Source organism: Cyrtonyx montezumae, unplaced genomic scaffold (assembly GCF_038088225.1).
Source record: "Cyrtonyx montezumae isolate F1298 unplaced genomic scaffold, pur_monq_1.0 scaffold_9, whole genome shotgun sequence".
Lineage (NCBI taxonomy): Eukaryota > Metazoa > Chordata > Aves > Galliformes > Odontophoridae > Cyrtonyx > Cyrtonyx montezumae.
In genome coordinates this window covers 10801763-10817707 of record NW_027072100.1, presented here as the reverse complement: position 1 = coordinate 10817707, position 15945 = coordinate 10801763, and the positions used below count along the sequence as shown (strand labels likewise).

The window sequence follows — 15945 nt, the reverse complement described above, 5'->3', positions numbered from 1 at the left end:
CCTCCCAAAATGGGGTTTTTATTACAGCCATACATCATGGCAGTGGCCCGATGTGGGCAGACGGAGGTGATTTTTCTTCATGGTTTACAGACAAATGAGGGGAAGGAGAATTGATGTGAACTTTGCTATAGCGAGAGGTCGGCCGTGCAGGCAGGGCAACGGACACTGTGCAGAGGGGCTCTGCCCCATCCCACCCACACACCCCTCCGTGTCCCTGCCCCAGGAGCAGCCCCAGCCCTGCAGGTACCCACAGCCACCAGCCCCTCTGCAGCGCTGGTAACCAGCCCATCCCCTGCACAGGTGGATGGGAGCACACCATGTCTGCCCCAAGCAGCGACTGTGATCCTCCTCCTGGGGCAATAATCAGCAGCTCCAGGCAGGGATAATAATTGCAACTGACGATCATTAGGACTGCAAACACTGTGTGAGTGTGCAGCTCCAGGCTGGCTGTTTTTTGGTGAGATCTTGAATGCCCTCGCCACAATTAGAGTTGCCTCCAAACACCACAGTCCTGCCTGGTGTAAGATAACAGTTAATACCCTCAAATAGTGACTATCGGCTTCTCCATAAGGTCCATAAATATTAATGCAATTCTAATTAGTTCCTTTAAGTGCATTGCCTAAATTAAGCGTTTCCGCAGCAATAAGTCAGCAGAGCTTTGGCATTCTGCTCATGCCCATTCAGCTGATTGAAGATCAGGGCTCCCACTGACTCTGCCTGCATGGGGGTTGGATCCACAGCAACCTGGGGATGCACTGTGCCATGCCAAGCTGTGCCATGTCCATCCGTGCCATTCTATGCTGTGCCATGCTAGCCCTGACAATCCATGCCAAGCCGTGCCAAGCTGTGCCATGCCAAGCCTTGCCTTGCCATGCTGAGCCATGCAAGTTGTCCCCAGACAAGCTGTGCTATTCTCTGCTGACCCATGCCAAGCCACACCTACTATGCTGAGCCATGCCAAACCTGGCTATGCTATGCATAGACATGCCTAGCTGTGCTATGTTACACTGTGCCATGCCATGCTAACTCATGCCAAGACTTGCTATGCTACACTGTGCTATGCCATGCAGTACCATGCCACGATATGCCAATCCATGACAAGCTCTGCCAAGCTCTGCCCTGCCATAGTAACCAGTGCCAAGCTGTGCTATACCATGCTGAGCCATGCAATCTGTGCCATGCTAAGCCTTGCCTTGCCTTGCAAAGCTGAGCCATGCCAAGCCGTGCCAAGTAATGCCATGCCATGCCAAGCTGTGCCAAAGCATGCCTTGACATGCTAACCCATGCCAAGCTGTGCCATGCTAAGCTGTGCCTTGCCACACCGTGTCAATCTATGTCAAGCCGTGCCAAGATTTGCCATGCCATGCCAAGCCATGCCATGCTGTGCTATGCCATATAGTGCCATGCCATTTTGTGCCATGCCAAGTTGTGCCAATCCATGCCAAGCCGTGCCAAGCTGTGCCATGCTATACAAACCCGTGCCATGTTAATCCATGCCAAGCCGAGCCATTTTTGCTGTACTATGCCAAGCTGTGCCCTGCCTTGCCATGCCGTGTCAAGGTGTGCCATGCCATGCTGTGCCATGCCAAGCAGTGCCAGGACAAGCCATGAAATATCATGCTGACCCATGCCAAACCATGCTATGCCATGCTGCACCATGCAAGCTGTGCCAGGACAAGCTGTGCCTTGCCAAGCCATGGCATGCCATGCTGACACATGCCAAGCTGTGCTATACCATGCTGAGCCATGCCAAACTGTGCCATTCCAAGCCTTGCCTTGCCAAGCCAAGCCATTCTATGCTGACCCGTGCCAAGTTGTGCCATGCCATGCCAAGACATGCCAAGCCGTGCCATGCCATGCTAACCTGTGCCAAGCTGTGCCATGCCATGCTGAGCCATGCATGCCATGCCATTACATGCTAACCCATGCCAAGCTATGAATGGACAAACTGTGCCATTCTATGCTGAGCCATGCCAAGCTGTGCCAGGACAAGCTGTGCCATTCTATGCTGACCCATGCCATGCTGTGCCATGCCATACACATGACATGCCTGTTATCACAGTACAGTGTCACTTGGTGATTCCCAGGCTGCCACCAGCAAGGTCTGTGATCCTGGTGCTGGAGCAGGGAGCCCTGCATTGCAGCCAGAACTTTGGCACAGGACTGGGAGTGAGTCTTCAGTGATAAAATATCTCCTAAGAACTCCAATGCCATTGATACAGAAATAAAGCTGGTATTAGATTCAGAAAGGGAACGGGAACCCAGGCACCACTGAACAAGCAGACAGTGCCCTGTGACCATAATCAGAAGTAATATTATTAATACATTTTTCCCCAGGTGCACCCAGAGGCTTGCATTTCCAGAAATTTGCACAATAATGAGGCAAGCTGACCATGCTTCACCTCTGTAGAAATCACCTCCGAATCAATGGCAGCGTGCCGGCAGCTTGTAGGCTCCAACTGCAGCTGTGCATCCCAGCACTGCTCTGCCCTGCTGCCTCCAATGCAGCTCCTGCAGCTCCAGGCAGTGGGGAAAGAGGGATGGGATGGGATGGAGTGGGATTGGGTGGGATGGGGTAGGGTAGAATTAAGTGGGGTGTGATGGTGTAGGATGGGAAGAGGTGGGATGAAGTAGAATGGGATGGGGTGGGGTGGAGGGGATGGCTCTCCTGGTGCTGCTTTTCCTCTTCCAGTTCTCAGAAGGAGGTGTATGTGTCATGCTCAGCTTTGAGCAAAGGGGTGGAAGCGCCCTGCGTCTGCTGTGCTCTCTGGTGCCGATGTTACTGGAAGAGAGCAAATACCAAACTCATTTGCTTGAGGAGAAATTAATACAGTGTGAAGCCTGTAGTGGGTGATTTAAGAACCGAGTTTAAAATCTCAACACAAATAGATTTTTTCATAAGGTCAGAAGAAAGATTAAATGCTACAGACAAGCACAGCAATTGCCATTTCAAACATCACTTTTGCTGTAACTATCTGGGGCTGAGCTGTGTCCTGGTGCTGCCCACGTGGCCCAGAGCCCCTTGGCATGGGGCTGTCCCCAGGCTGCATCACAGGGAGGGGACATGGAAGTGAATGTGGTGGCAGCAGCCACTGTGTCACCCAGTGGGGCACAGCTGTGAGTCCTGCACAGTGCCCAGGCTGTGAGTTCCTGCAGGCAAGGGCTGGGGGGTCACATCCCCCAGCAGGGAGCAGAATTGATGCCAGGAGATGTGAAAAACACCAAACGTGAGGTTGCAGTGGGAAGATGCCCCCATCCATCACGAGGCACTCGTTATTGGTTAACACCCAGCACGCCGGGCTGATTTCACACCTTATCTGAACCCAGCAGCTGTGCCCTAAATCCTGAGCGCCGCGCCTGTCTGAAGGAATTCGGCTGCCTGTGTTTAAAATTAGTGTTAGCATCTATCATCTCCCCACACCAAATGGTTTCTGTGTCGGCGCTTGGCAGCGCTCATCCGTCACCGGGCACAGTGCTGCCCGGCTCAGTACCCTCTCCATCACTGTCACAGGACCCCTCATCGGCAAAATGTCACCCAAAGGACACCTGTGACAGCCTGGCCTCTCCCTCTGCTGGCACTGCTGGTGGCGATGGCCCCCTCGGCCCCCAGCTCTGAGTTGCCACGGCCTTAGAGCTTCAGCATCGTGGGTGCTGTTTGCTCCATGTGTGCCATCCCCATTTTATCCCCAGTTTTGGAACCACAGCTCCACTGCCCACCCCAGCTCCTGCCCTCCTGTGCCACGCAGTGTAGGGTGCAATGCCTGGCAGTGGGATGCACTGAGCTCCCGCGCCGGCAGGGAAGTGCCATAAATAACGTCCCATTAGCGCAGCGCTGCCGCTGTGCCGAGTGACTGATTTTGCTGGCTCCATTATGGGCTTCATAAACAGAGTCGTTTATTCCCAGCCTTTGCTCCAGTGCCTCCGGGGACGGGAGCTATTCCTGCTGCTGCTTGGAGGTGCTGTGACCCCGGTGCTGAGCTGTGTGCCAGGCTGTATCCAACACGTGCTGTACCCAACTCCACACGTGTTGGCAGGGCACAGCCACAGGGCTCCCCCAGCACAGGGAAACATGGGTGTCTGTGCCCAGAGATGAGTGCTGTTTAGGGCCAGGGATGGAAGAGTGCTGTGCCTGGAACCAGGGCAGCCCTACACAGGCACTGCAGCTCCTGACACTGGGCTGGCTGCTCCCCGTGTCACAGGCATGTCTAGCTGCTCCCCACGGCCCCATCCAGAGGAGATGAAAGTGCAGGTGGTGATGCCATCCTTGCCAGGCACATGGCACAGCCTTCCCACACCACAGCTCGCCATTTCCTGCCGCGTGGCTGCTGCCTGGTGAGGAGCTCTGCCAGGCAGGTGATGGCGGAGCTGTCGGCGTGATGAAAAGCCTCCTGCAGCAATGCAGATAACATACAAGCACAGGTCAGGCGAGGCCCGTGTAGCCCATCCATCAGGCACAGCAGCTACAGGCGCTTCCCGTGCCACCATCTGATGCATGCTATCCACCACAAATGTGTTTCTTCCCCCAAGGTTAAACGGATGAGTGAGGTTCAGGCAATGACAGCTCTGCTTGCCCCGTGCAGGCGATAAATGAGCTGAAAGAGCCAGAGGGAAAAAAAAAATGGTTTGTTTGCTGTCAAATGCTCCTTCTGACAGTGCAGGGCCAGGTGCTCCTGCAGAGTGCCAGCGGCATGGAGCCATGTGTGAGGATGGGACCTGCGGTGGGGACTGCACCCAGCTCAGCAGTGGCACAGCTGCCAATGGGGATGGCCACTGCCACACTGGGTGCTATGTGCTGCTGCCATGAAGCTGAGCACGGCCGTGGCTGAGCTGCTCGGCTCCGTATGGGAGTGCACACGGGATGCATGGTGCAGGTGGTGCCACCCCCGAAGTCTGGAGATGGGACCCCCAGAATGCTATGGCTCAGGGCTGCACCTCACACTCCGGCCCCTTTGGGCTGTTCCCAGTTCTCTGCGATGCGCTGTTGGGGAGGGGGGGTGGCTGTGTCAGATTGCATGGGCACAGTGGGACCCCCACGCCCCAGGCAGTGCTGCAACCGCCCTCACTCAATGTCACACCCTGGAGCTTGTCAATGTGAGGAAGGTTCACAGCCGATAAGCGATCGGGCTGTCAGCCACAGCGTGCCTCTCGCTCGTGATTTACTGCAACGCCGCTAACGGAGCACAGATTTTTCTTAATCTAAATTGAAAACTACTCAAGTAGAAAAATAATTTCATTGCCTCATCTGGAAGGATCGGGGGAGGCGGATGCTCTGGGCTGCACCACGTTCCTGGCTCGGCCCCAGTGTCCCTGTGCCACTGCTGGAGCCACAGCAGCTGTGTGATGGTCCCTGTGGGATCAGTGGTGCCCAATGTAGGGCAGAAGTCGGTCGTTCTGCAGCAGTGGGGTGTGAGGGATGTGGGGCCTGGACATGGGCATGGCCGTGGGTGGGGGGTGGTTTGGAGTGAGCGCGTTCCAGGAGCATTTGCTGAGCCGGATAATAACGTGCCCAGTGAGCTGCATCCCAAGCACGCTGCCAAATTAAAGAAATTTTTTTCCCCTTTAATTTAAAAGTCACCGTTGGGAAATCTCCATCGGCCTCACCAGCTATTTCCCCCGGGCAGACTTTCTGGAGAAATCCTTAATTTTGATTGTCACACTTTGTGGAGTTTAACTCGGGGAAGCAGAGCCATAAATAAGATGCCACTACAGCACCGCGGCTCCAGCTGTGCCGGGGCTGTGAGCAGCACCGTGGGGGCTGTGGTGGGAGCACAGTGCTGCCTGGCTACAGCACTCCCAGCACCTCTCTCCTGCACACCCCATGCTGCCATGCCCTGCACACCCAGTGTGATTGCATGGCTTTGCTCCGTTCCACCACATGCTGTCCACCCCAGGGACCCCATGGGCAGAGCTGGCTGTGCCCTGGGCAGGGCTCTTCCTCTCTTTGGCACGGGATGGTTCCCAGCTTCATCAGCATTTAGGGCAGAAGAAAAATCAGCCCGCACCTCCCTGCCAGCACTGAGCCCGTGCAGTGCTGAGCTGCGGAAAGGTTACAGCCCATCTGCATTTTACCCTCCAGTAATTTCAACACTTATGGGTGCAATTAAGAGGAAAGTCTGGAGTTATGAAGCCATCAGAGTGGAGAGACCTGAATACTAACAAACTCCTGCGCGCAGTTGCCATCCTGGGCCGCCTGATTTATCTGTGATAAAGTGGCAATGATGCTGGCGGATGGCATCAGCCACAGCGTGGCTGTGTTAGGCATGCATTTTTGAGCTGCTCGCTGGCACAGCCTTCTGCCAGCACTGGAGGGATGGGATTGGTACGGGACTAGTGCATGGCTGTGGCATGAGGACACCACACACCCTGACCATGGTTGGGGGGCAATGGCGCTAGGATGGGGCTGTCCCCGTGGCACTGAGGGGCTGAGACCCTCCCCACGTGTGGCTGAGTCCCTGCAAAATCCCAGGCCCCCGTCCCTCCTGCGCGGCACGGTGGGCTCGGGGAAGGGCAGGCTTTGCCTCAGAGCTTCATCCCCATTTAATTGGATACCTTTGAGCCCAGGCTCATGATTCCTGCAGCAATTTGGTGTGAGATTTCTTTCTTTCCCTCCATTATCCACTCTGATTAACTCAGCTGCACCTGTCAGCTCTTATTCCGCGGTGTGGGGAGTGCTTGCGAGAACCTGTTAAAATGCATGAGCTTTGGCACGCTCGCTCTCCCCTGGCCAGCGGTGCTGAACAGGCAAAGGGCAGGCGATGCTGGGGCTGGGCTCAGCCCAGAGGGTCGGAGCCCTACGCCCCCCCCCCCCCCACCCCACAGAGCCCCCGCTTCACCCCGGGGTTGCTCAGCGCCCGTGGATTTTCTGCTTTGCAAATGCTAATTTAACATTCCAGTTATGACTTGTTCTCTTTTTCTCATTTTAATGAAAACGAAAACATCCGGAAATGCCGCTGCACCCGAGAAAGAGCAAGATCTGACATAATTAAAAAGTGGCTTCAATCAGGCTGTTTTCCTAATGGTTTGTCATATCAACCCACTTCGCCCCGAACCCCCCTGCACTCCCAACCCCCTGAGGCATCATTTACATTTCTTAATAACCCCTCATTAATATGCATGATGTGGGGAGGGCAATAACGGCTGAGCGCACACCACTAATTCAATTTCAGCAAGCCTCCGTGTGTTTAGTTAATCACCGGGGGACCTGGGTTACTCAGTACAATTATTTATTCGGAATTAGATCTGGAGGCATCTGGAAACCTAACCAGGAATCGAACGAAGAAAGGGATCCTCCCCACAACCGTCCATCCATCCCTGCAGCTGTGGGGCTGGGATCCCTGTGTGGGGGTACAGCACGGCCCTCCTGCAGCTCTGTGCCAGACCCGCTCCGTGCCCTGCACCGAGGGCTTCTTCTCCTCTCTATCCTTTTTTGTTTGTTGGAGTTGGTTGGGTTTGCTTGGATTTGTTTTTGCTTCTGGTTTTGCTTTTTAATCCAGCACTTTGCGCTCCCACTGCTCTTAGCAGATGAAAACGCTCTGTTATTGAATCCCACCCTGCAGCAGCTCGGCGAGAGTTGGGATTCCTGGGCTGCGATGAGGCTGCGTCGGAGTGCAGTGAGGAAGAGCTGAGATGGGAGCGCGTCCGAAAGGAGCCGGCAGCAGCTGCGTTGCACAGCCCTGTGCTCACTGCCATCCCCAGTGCCCCCCAGTGCCCCCCAGTGCCCCGCAGCCGTTTCCCAGTGCTCGGTAACGGGAAGCTGATGGAGCCAGCAGTTATCTGCGATTTATCCCATCCGTACGGCGCAGATTTGTTGCGTTAATTTCGCAGCCCGGCAGCCCCAGTACTTCACGCTCTCTGCGGGGCTCCGCGCCCGTCTCACACGTAATGGATCTCTTTAATTCCCCCCAGCGCGCTCCCGCTGGGCCGATGCCGCAGCCGCTGCTGGGCCATGAACAACGATTTCGGCTCAAAGGCGCTGAGGCACAGCCGAGATACGCTCCGTGAGGTTTGGGCCAAGCTGAACCCCCCCCCCATCGCCCATATCCATCACCTCGCCAGCCCGCCCCGCATCCCGCAGGTGCCGGGACGGCGCTTTACGACAGTGCGGCGCCGCACTCGCTTTCCGGCAGCGCTCTCCCCGCCTCGCTTTCCGGCAGAGCGGCGCCCTCGCAGTGCGCCTGCGCCTCTCGCTTTACGGCACGGTGTCGCGCGGCCCCAGCACTTGGAGGCAGTTTGGCGGCGGCGGGGCCCGGTCGGTGCCATGGACGTGGGGGAGCTGCTCAGCTACCAGGTGCGGAGAGGGGACGGCCCCGGGGCCCAGCTGACCCTGAGCTGCAGCTGCCTCAGGGCCGGGGCCCGGCGGGGTGAAGCTGCGTGGCGGTGCGGCCGCTCCCCGGCTCGCGGAGCGTCGTTTCGCGCAGCGCCGCGCGGGCTTTGCTCGGCCGTGAGGAGGCCGTCCTGCTGCTCAGGGCGCTGCTGTAACTTCAGAGCGTGTTACTCTGCGAGGAGAGAGGAAGAACTACGTTTAGGTTTTGAGAAACTTCTCCCTCTGTTTTTCCTCTCTGTGGTATCGCGGTGCCCGGAGTTTGGCTGTAAGAGCAAACTTTCTCTGCGGACTACACCAGATTCCCACTCGTGTCATCTCTAGGATAGTGTTTTCTTTCTCCTTTAAAGTTGGGGCTTGCCGTGTCAGTCCCGCTGCCCTCTGTCCGTGCTGTCCCTCCTGCTGCGTGCGTGGTGCTGGCTGTGCTGCCCTGCTCTTCTCAGCTCTGTTCACGTTTGGTTTCCCTGTGTCTTTTCTCTGTGCTTTCTAAATATCAAGTTAGAATGATTTTTCCTCGTGTTCCCTCAGCTGAGGTCAAGAAGAGTGAAGTATTGTTGATAGCAGTGCTGTTATTTACTTGTTTTGTGAAGCAGTTTGTACATAAGGAACATAAAGGTAAACAGTGTTGAACTTCTATTTGTTTTAAATTTTAATCTGGTTCTAGTTTGGATTTTCCTTGGTTTTCTCTTGCTCTGTAAGTATTGTGTTCCTCTGAGTTCCATCTTGTTTGTTGTCAGAGCACATGCTCATGCTTTGGTCTCTTTGATTGCCCTATGGCTCTGCACTGGGCTCTTTTCCTGCCCTTGGGTCACACTGCTCATGGCAGCACAGAGTGTGATGTGGAAGCTGCAGGTAGAGGTCTGCTCTGTGGCTGCCAGGTGCTGCAGCAGCTTCTCTTGCTGCTGAGTTGAAATAGTTGAGGAATAACCTCAGATTTCAACTGAGATTGGTCCTGGAGGTTTTGTGTTCTTCAGGTCTCTCACCTGGGCATGCATGTTTTTGTATCAGTAGGTGATATAGTGCTGCACTTCACATGTCCCCACATTCACGCCTCTGGAATTAGGTGAAAAGATGAGCAGAGGTGAGAGGTGGGGAGCAGGAGTCAGTACAGAAGCTCTATTTCTGGGAAGACACAGTCCCTTTCTTTGGGGTAGCTGTGGCTGAAACATTGGAATGAAAGCAGGGCGTGACGGGTTTTGCCTGCAGCTGCTGTCCCCCAGGCATCACAGCAGGGCTGCCCCATGTACATTCTCATTAGATTCAGAGCGGCCAGCCCTGTGTCGTGCTTGTGCCTCAGAGGATGCTGCCTTGTGGCAGGATAGAGTCACATCAGTGGCAGAGCTGCTGCTGCTGCTCGTGAAGCAGCTCCTGCCCTGCTCTGGTTCTGCCTGCACAAAGGTTAACCATTGTGAGGTCCGATGCCCTCCTCGCATGGAGCAGTGTGCTGCTTTGGGATGGCTTCATCCATCCTCGCTGTAGGGCGGCAGTGGCTGTCAGGGGGAGGGCTGGGTGATGGCTGCTGTCTGATTTTAATCTCCTGCTGCAAATGAGTCAGTTTTCTCAGCTTCCCTCAGCAAAAAAAAAAAAAAAAAAAAAAAGAATTTTGTATCGTTTCAAAATTTTCTCCTCTAAACATTTAATCCATGCCCTTGTTTAATCAAGATGTTTTCCCTCAGCACCAGATCTGGTGTGGAAGATTTTGGGCTCTGTGCCGCCAGCTGGGCACTCAGTATCTGTCAGAATGGGAAAAGGAACCTCCTGCAGCAAAAACAACAAAAAAAGGGACAAATAAACAGACCCAGCACCTGGCAGCTCGTACAAAGCTCAGAAATCCATAAACTTTGTGTTGCTGCAAAACAGTTGCAGATGGTCTAAACTGATGATTAAATATTGCTGCTGTTCTGCCCAGAAAGACTGTGCCCAGATCCTCCGTGTCTGGTTTCTGATTACAGCGGGTAATTACAGGGACAAAGCCAACTCTGGTTATTTTCAGACATCTCTTTCAATTGGCGTGGGAGGGGATAAGGGAGATTATTTCAATTCTCATTAAATGCAGATTTCACCACTGAGTGCTGATTACGCATTGCTAATTTTTTAATGAAATATTTGTGAAATGGAATAACAAAAGGAGAAGCAGTAACAGGGCGTGGTTTGTGTGGGGCTGTCCTGCTGGTGGAACTGGTGGAACACTGTGGTGGGATGGATCTCAGCATACCATGGGGGGAGGGGGGAACGTGGCAATTTCAGCTGCTGGCACAGACAGTTTGCAGTGGATTCCTGACATAATGGATGCTTCTGATGGTGGAGGCAGTGGAGCTGGGCTGAGTGCCTCCTGGTTGGGGCGTGTTGGCCTTGAGCCTGTGACCCTAAGCTGGGAGCTTCTTTGGTGTGGCTCCTGCAGCTGCATGCAGACCTTTTGCTTGCTTTTCCACCTGTGTCTTTGGCCACCAAACTGGAAAGCGTGTAAAAGTCAGAGAAACCTGTGTGCCTCCCTGCCCTGCTGCTGGGGCTACCAGCTGTGCTGAGGCTGTGTGGCACATCGGGCTCTGTCCTCGCAGAGGTGGCTGCAGCTGAGGGCTGAGCTGGGGCACATCACTCCTGTGTTGAGCTTTCAAAGGTGTCCTGTGGGCAGCTGCAGGGCTGCTAGCTTTAGCAGCTGCTTCTTCTGGATACGGCTAACACTTTGCGTTACAGGGGGGCAAGTTTTCAGATGCTTTGAGGGCCACTGAGAGGTGCCTGGTTTGTCACAGAGGCTGGAAGCACAGTTCAGCAGGCAGTGAGGGTGGCTGTGGAGGTGTGAGGTGTGCTTTCACAGCCCTGACCTGCTGCTGGCAGCGTTCTGCAGCGATGCTCTGTGTGCTGCAGTTGGCTGATGTGGTCACACAGCACTGTGTCACTTACAGTGATTGATTTCAGATTTCATGAACGAATACTTCCAGAGCTTCACAGTAACAAGGTTACTTAGGAAGTGGATGTCTTGGTAATGTGAAACTCCTTTGGTGAGGTTTCTCCAGAGCTCCGTAGGCTGGAAGGTGAGCTCTAAGCAATTCACATTTCCATGGGATATTTGATCTCTGTCCTCGCTGTGAGGTTTGGGGCATCATCCTCTTCACCTCTGCAGCACACAAGGGGAGTGAGTGCCCACGTGTGCTGCTCAGGCTGGGGGTGCCCTGAGTGCAGGTGGTGTGGCACGGACCCAGGGGGAGAATTCTTCTGTGTGGCTCAGCAGCTTTTGTTTCACTGCTTTTTACAAATACCAGCTTTCTCATTAAAAACCTTTTCTATTTGTGTGTGTGTGCGTGGGGGGTGATCTCAGGGTTGGATTTAAATGGAAACATCTTTGAATAAATTACCGTGCACGCGCTGCATTCGAGAGGAACAAAATTAAGCTTAACTAATAAAGCAATTTAAAAATGTTTTTCTTGCGCGCCTTCTAACGAATTCCAGCTCTGTGCCAAACGCACCTTAGCACAACCGGGTAACAAAAAAAAAACACCAAAATCCACATTTTATTTATGAAACAATTAACTTCCCCTTCTCTGCCAGAAAGCTGAAGCTCGGGTGCGTGCGTGCAGCTCGGGGATGATTTAAGCAGAGGTGTTTAAACACGGCGTGTGCGGCCGTGAGCGAAACGCAGCGGTGTGAGCGCAGCGCGTGCTTAATTCTTGTTGGTTCATAACAGTCCTTTAGGAAGTACCAGTGCAAAACAGAGCTGAAAATCAATGAGCGGGAGCTTAATGCTTGCCTTAAATCAGCTGCTCGTGGCTGTGCGTCTCTGGTGAATTGGGCAGGAGCACAGGTGCTTCACTTCTGCCTTGATTTCTTAGTGGTAATAGCACCTGGTGGAGAAATTGCAATATTCTCAGTAAGGTTTAGCATAACATCAATAACAAAAGGAAAAACCTTAATGCCTGCTTAATAACGCTTGCCTGGGAATTCAATTACTGTCTATTGCCAGTATGTTGGCAGCGTTAATAATTGCATGCTGGGCACTTCCATAATTTATCATAATGACTTCTGTTATGTATTATAGAAGATTCTCCCCCCCCCCCCCCCCCCCAACAATGCATAAATACAAAAAAGGATAAAAAATAATTGAGATTGAAACAGGATGTAAATGCTGCTGCTGTGGATTGTGTACTCAGAGGAAATGGGGTTGGTTTCATGATAGAGTTTTAATTTAGGTTTTGTTCTGTTGATGTAGTCCCTGCCCGTGGTACATTACTTTGCATCTGACAAAGCACAGCTCCCTTGGTCCCTCATTACAGCTCCAGTCTCATTGGATTTGCCTTTTTTAATGTTTAGAAATGAGAGCGAGGAGTGGTTTTCTGGAACTTTTAAGTGAGGAGCATGGAAGGCAAATGTTGTAGGGCTTCCTCCTGTGACTGCCAGCACTTAGGTTGCTCATTTCTCCGTGTGTGCTTTTGGATTCCTCCTGGGTTTGATTCCAGCTCAGTTAAAGGCTGTCCTTGCACTTGTGAGAGCATGCTGCATCTCGCAGTGTGTTTGGCAAAGAGACCACTGAGCAGAGGGGTTGGCATTTCTGCAGGATGGCACCTGAGGAAATAGGTTGGACGACTGTTGGACTTGATAAAATAAGAATCCATGTTCTGGGTGACTTGATCAGCCGACAAAGTGCGAATGTGTTTGCTTTCTGTTCTTAATGTGCACACTGCTGTTAAATAATAACAAATTAAATTCTTCTTTCCTGTAGCTAGAGCATAGAACACTTGGTTGTCCTTCAAAAAGTGTGAGACCAAATGTAATATCCCTATTATTTTTGGAGAGAGATTTTCTTTCTATTGCAAATGCTTTCATCCCCTCCAGTCTGAATTAAAACGTGGGATTAGGGTTAATGGATGTTTTCTTGTCCCTGGCAAATTATGTTTAATTTTGCCAATTAAATGGAAATTGTAGAATAAAATGGTAGGTTGTTCCAAGTAAACCACTGCTAAGTCTGGTGCCAGAGCCCTGCAGAGCTGCAGTGAGCAGTGTTGTTCCTGTCCCGCATTTGTGTAATTGGGCTTCGATCTCCACACAGTGCTCGCAAACTTCAGACAAAGGGATGGGGGAAATCAAGGGGAATTGAGCTGCATGCAGGCATTCACCATGAGCTCACGTACTAGGTAGGTAAAAATATTATATTTCACTCCTATATGCTTAGGCATGTTGGCCTTGTGTCCCTCAGACATGAGGCTCCCAGGTGATGCTGGAGCCTTCAGGCTGCGCAGCCTCTGAGCAGTGTGTGTTGGCCCTTCTCATCTGTGAGTACCAGTCTGTTCCCTATGAAGCTGTTTTCCCACGAATCACATTCATAGATCAAACGAGGTAGGGTGTTGACATAGCTCTTGGCGGAGCCATCCATCTCATCATACGATATTCCTCTTAACTAAATTAATTTCCTTTTTGGTTTTCAGAGTTGTTCGGTGTTGTGTAAGGAAATAGGTTCAACAACTCGTCGGGATTTCCTCAGCACCTCTGGTAGTGCTGATGCTGTGGTTTCTGAGGGTCTCAGAGGGTTTGTACTCACTCACCTCCTTTCTCTGACTGTAGCCCAACCGAGGGACGAAGCGGCCACGTGATGAAGAGGAAGAAGAAATCAAAGCACGACGGAAACAAGCGAGCACGCGGGAGCACGGCCGTCACAGGGAAGAGGAGTCTGCTGTGCAGGAAGAAACAGATGATGAGAAGAAGAAGCTTCTTCAGATAATTGAAAGGGATGGAGAAGAGGAGGATGAGGAGGTAAATCTCTGTGTTCTGTGGGGAACGAGCAAAAACTAAACTGCTTCTCTGAGACGTTCATTTAGTACCATGTAGATGACGATGAGCTGGTCACGTGCCACGTGCAGCCTAAGGTGGGGGCTTTCTTTCAACATAAGGTTATCTTCTGGAGGCTTAAAGGGGAAGAGTGTGAGGGGAGAAGATTTCAGTCTGTTTTAGGTGAGGAGTATGCAAATCACCTTTTGAATTGTATTTTTAGAAAATATTTTCTGGATTCTAACTAGTTTTCTAGCTGTTATTCTCATCAGTACTCCCAAGAGTGCAGCTGCTCTCCTTCTCCTTCTGTTTATAACTGTGCAGCAGCTGCAAATAAACATTCTTCTACACAAGAAAGGTCTCGGGTCAGCCGAGGGGGGTAGCAGCTGTCAAGGGCAAATGATTTCAAGCCTTGGAGACAGAAATCCAATGCAGCATTGGCCTTTCTGCCAAGGGCCAGGGAAGAGATCGCTATAAATGTGACGCGTGGATTGGTATGAATCTAAAAGATATTTGCTTCCTGATGTCTGTGTCCTGTTTGATTTTATTTTTTTAATTTTAAATAAATATTCTCACCGCTGCAGAATCTTGTAGGTTTGGATACTATCTCTTTCCTTTGCATATAGTGTTGCTAACATTCATCTCTGAAAATCTCCCTTGTGTTTCTGGTGTTGAGCTATTGCCGTTGCAGTCAGTTGCTGGTAGTTGGTAGCTGAGAAAGATAATGCCAGATTTCTGTAGCATTTGAGCTCCAGGATGAATGGCTGCAGGCAGAAGCCCCACTGAGCAGCTCAAGCTGTGTGAATTCCTGCACTGTGTGAGTCTTTGTGAGGTGCAGCTCTCCCACCCAGCTGTTGGAAGGACTGGGAGTCCTCCGTTCCTTTAGAACTCCTGTCTCTTGCTTATTATCTTGGAACACAGTTAATCCAAGTGCCATCAAAAGGCTCTTTGTATCAGTAAATGTGATGGAGGCAAGCTAATCTGTAAGGCACTGTAATATGGCATGCACGAAGAGAGGATTCTAATGGAGATGTTACAGTAATATGTATTAGGGGGAGCAGAGACAAATGAAACAGAGGGAAGCAATGTCAGCACCTGTGATAGTGCTGTTGTGGATTGAAATGCCATTGGAGGAAGAATGTGGTTTGGGTGTTGTAGTATTGATTACCAGAGTGGGGTGGTGACATAACTCTGAAGTGCTATGGCAGGGTGGACTTGAGAAAGCAGAAAATCCAGTAATAATGGAAGACTTTAACTATCTTCCCGTAGACTGCTGTTGTTACTGTAATGGAGTTTGCTGAAGAAATGGAAATTTTTTGTCTGGTTTAAGAGTACTGCTTCAAGTCACCCTGTAAGGAATCCTTAATACCAGAAGCAATCGATTCAACCATGAGCAGGGTGCAAAGTGTGGTGTAAGGGGTGGAGAGGACTGGTTTGTTTTCTGCTTTCTGTAGTAGCAACTGCAGTAAAAGGAGTGCCTTAAAATCCAGAAACAAGGAAAATAATGAGATTGTATTTGTTGGTAACAGGTAGGGAGCTAAAGGTGTACTGCTGATGTAACACTGCCAATTGAGAAATGCTTTAGAAGACTCTCCAAAATAAAAGGGAAGTAGTAGAGTAAAATATTGATTTTTCTTTTTCTTTTTTTTTTTCTTTCGAAAAAGACTTTAAAATGGAAGTGAAGGCTTATCCAAGTGAGAAAAATACAAAAGAACATAAACTCAGGGCAGTTAAATGTAGATCTGCAGAAAGACATGGCGCAATGAACTTCTGGAAAGAAATTGCCCATGGGCTTAAGCTGCTAATGCAAATTTACTATGTTCTGTTGGAAGCAGAAAGCTTCACTAGAGCTGTTGGTGCCAGATAGT

The 15945-nt window shown here is 51.5% G+C and overlaps 1 protein-coding gene across 1 annotated transcript in view; it reads left to right on the top strand.

Moving 5' to 3' along the window:
• Positions 1-8185: 8185 nt before the first annotated feature.
• CTNNBL1 (catenin beta like 1) overlaps positions 8186-15945 on the top strand; it is a 38662-nt gene continuing 30902 nt past the window's right edge. The window contains exons 1-2 of the mRNA XM_065754151.1: positions 8186-8287; positions 13874-14062. Of these exons, the coding sequence (XP_065610223.1) occupies positions 8258-8287; positions 13874-14062 (219 nt within the window). The 5' untranslated portion in view covers positions 8186-8257. The remainder of the gene's footprint in view (positions 8288-13873; positions 14063-15945) is intronic.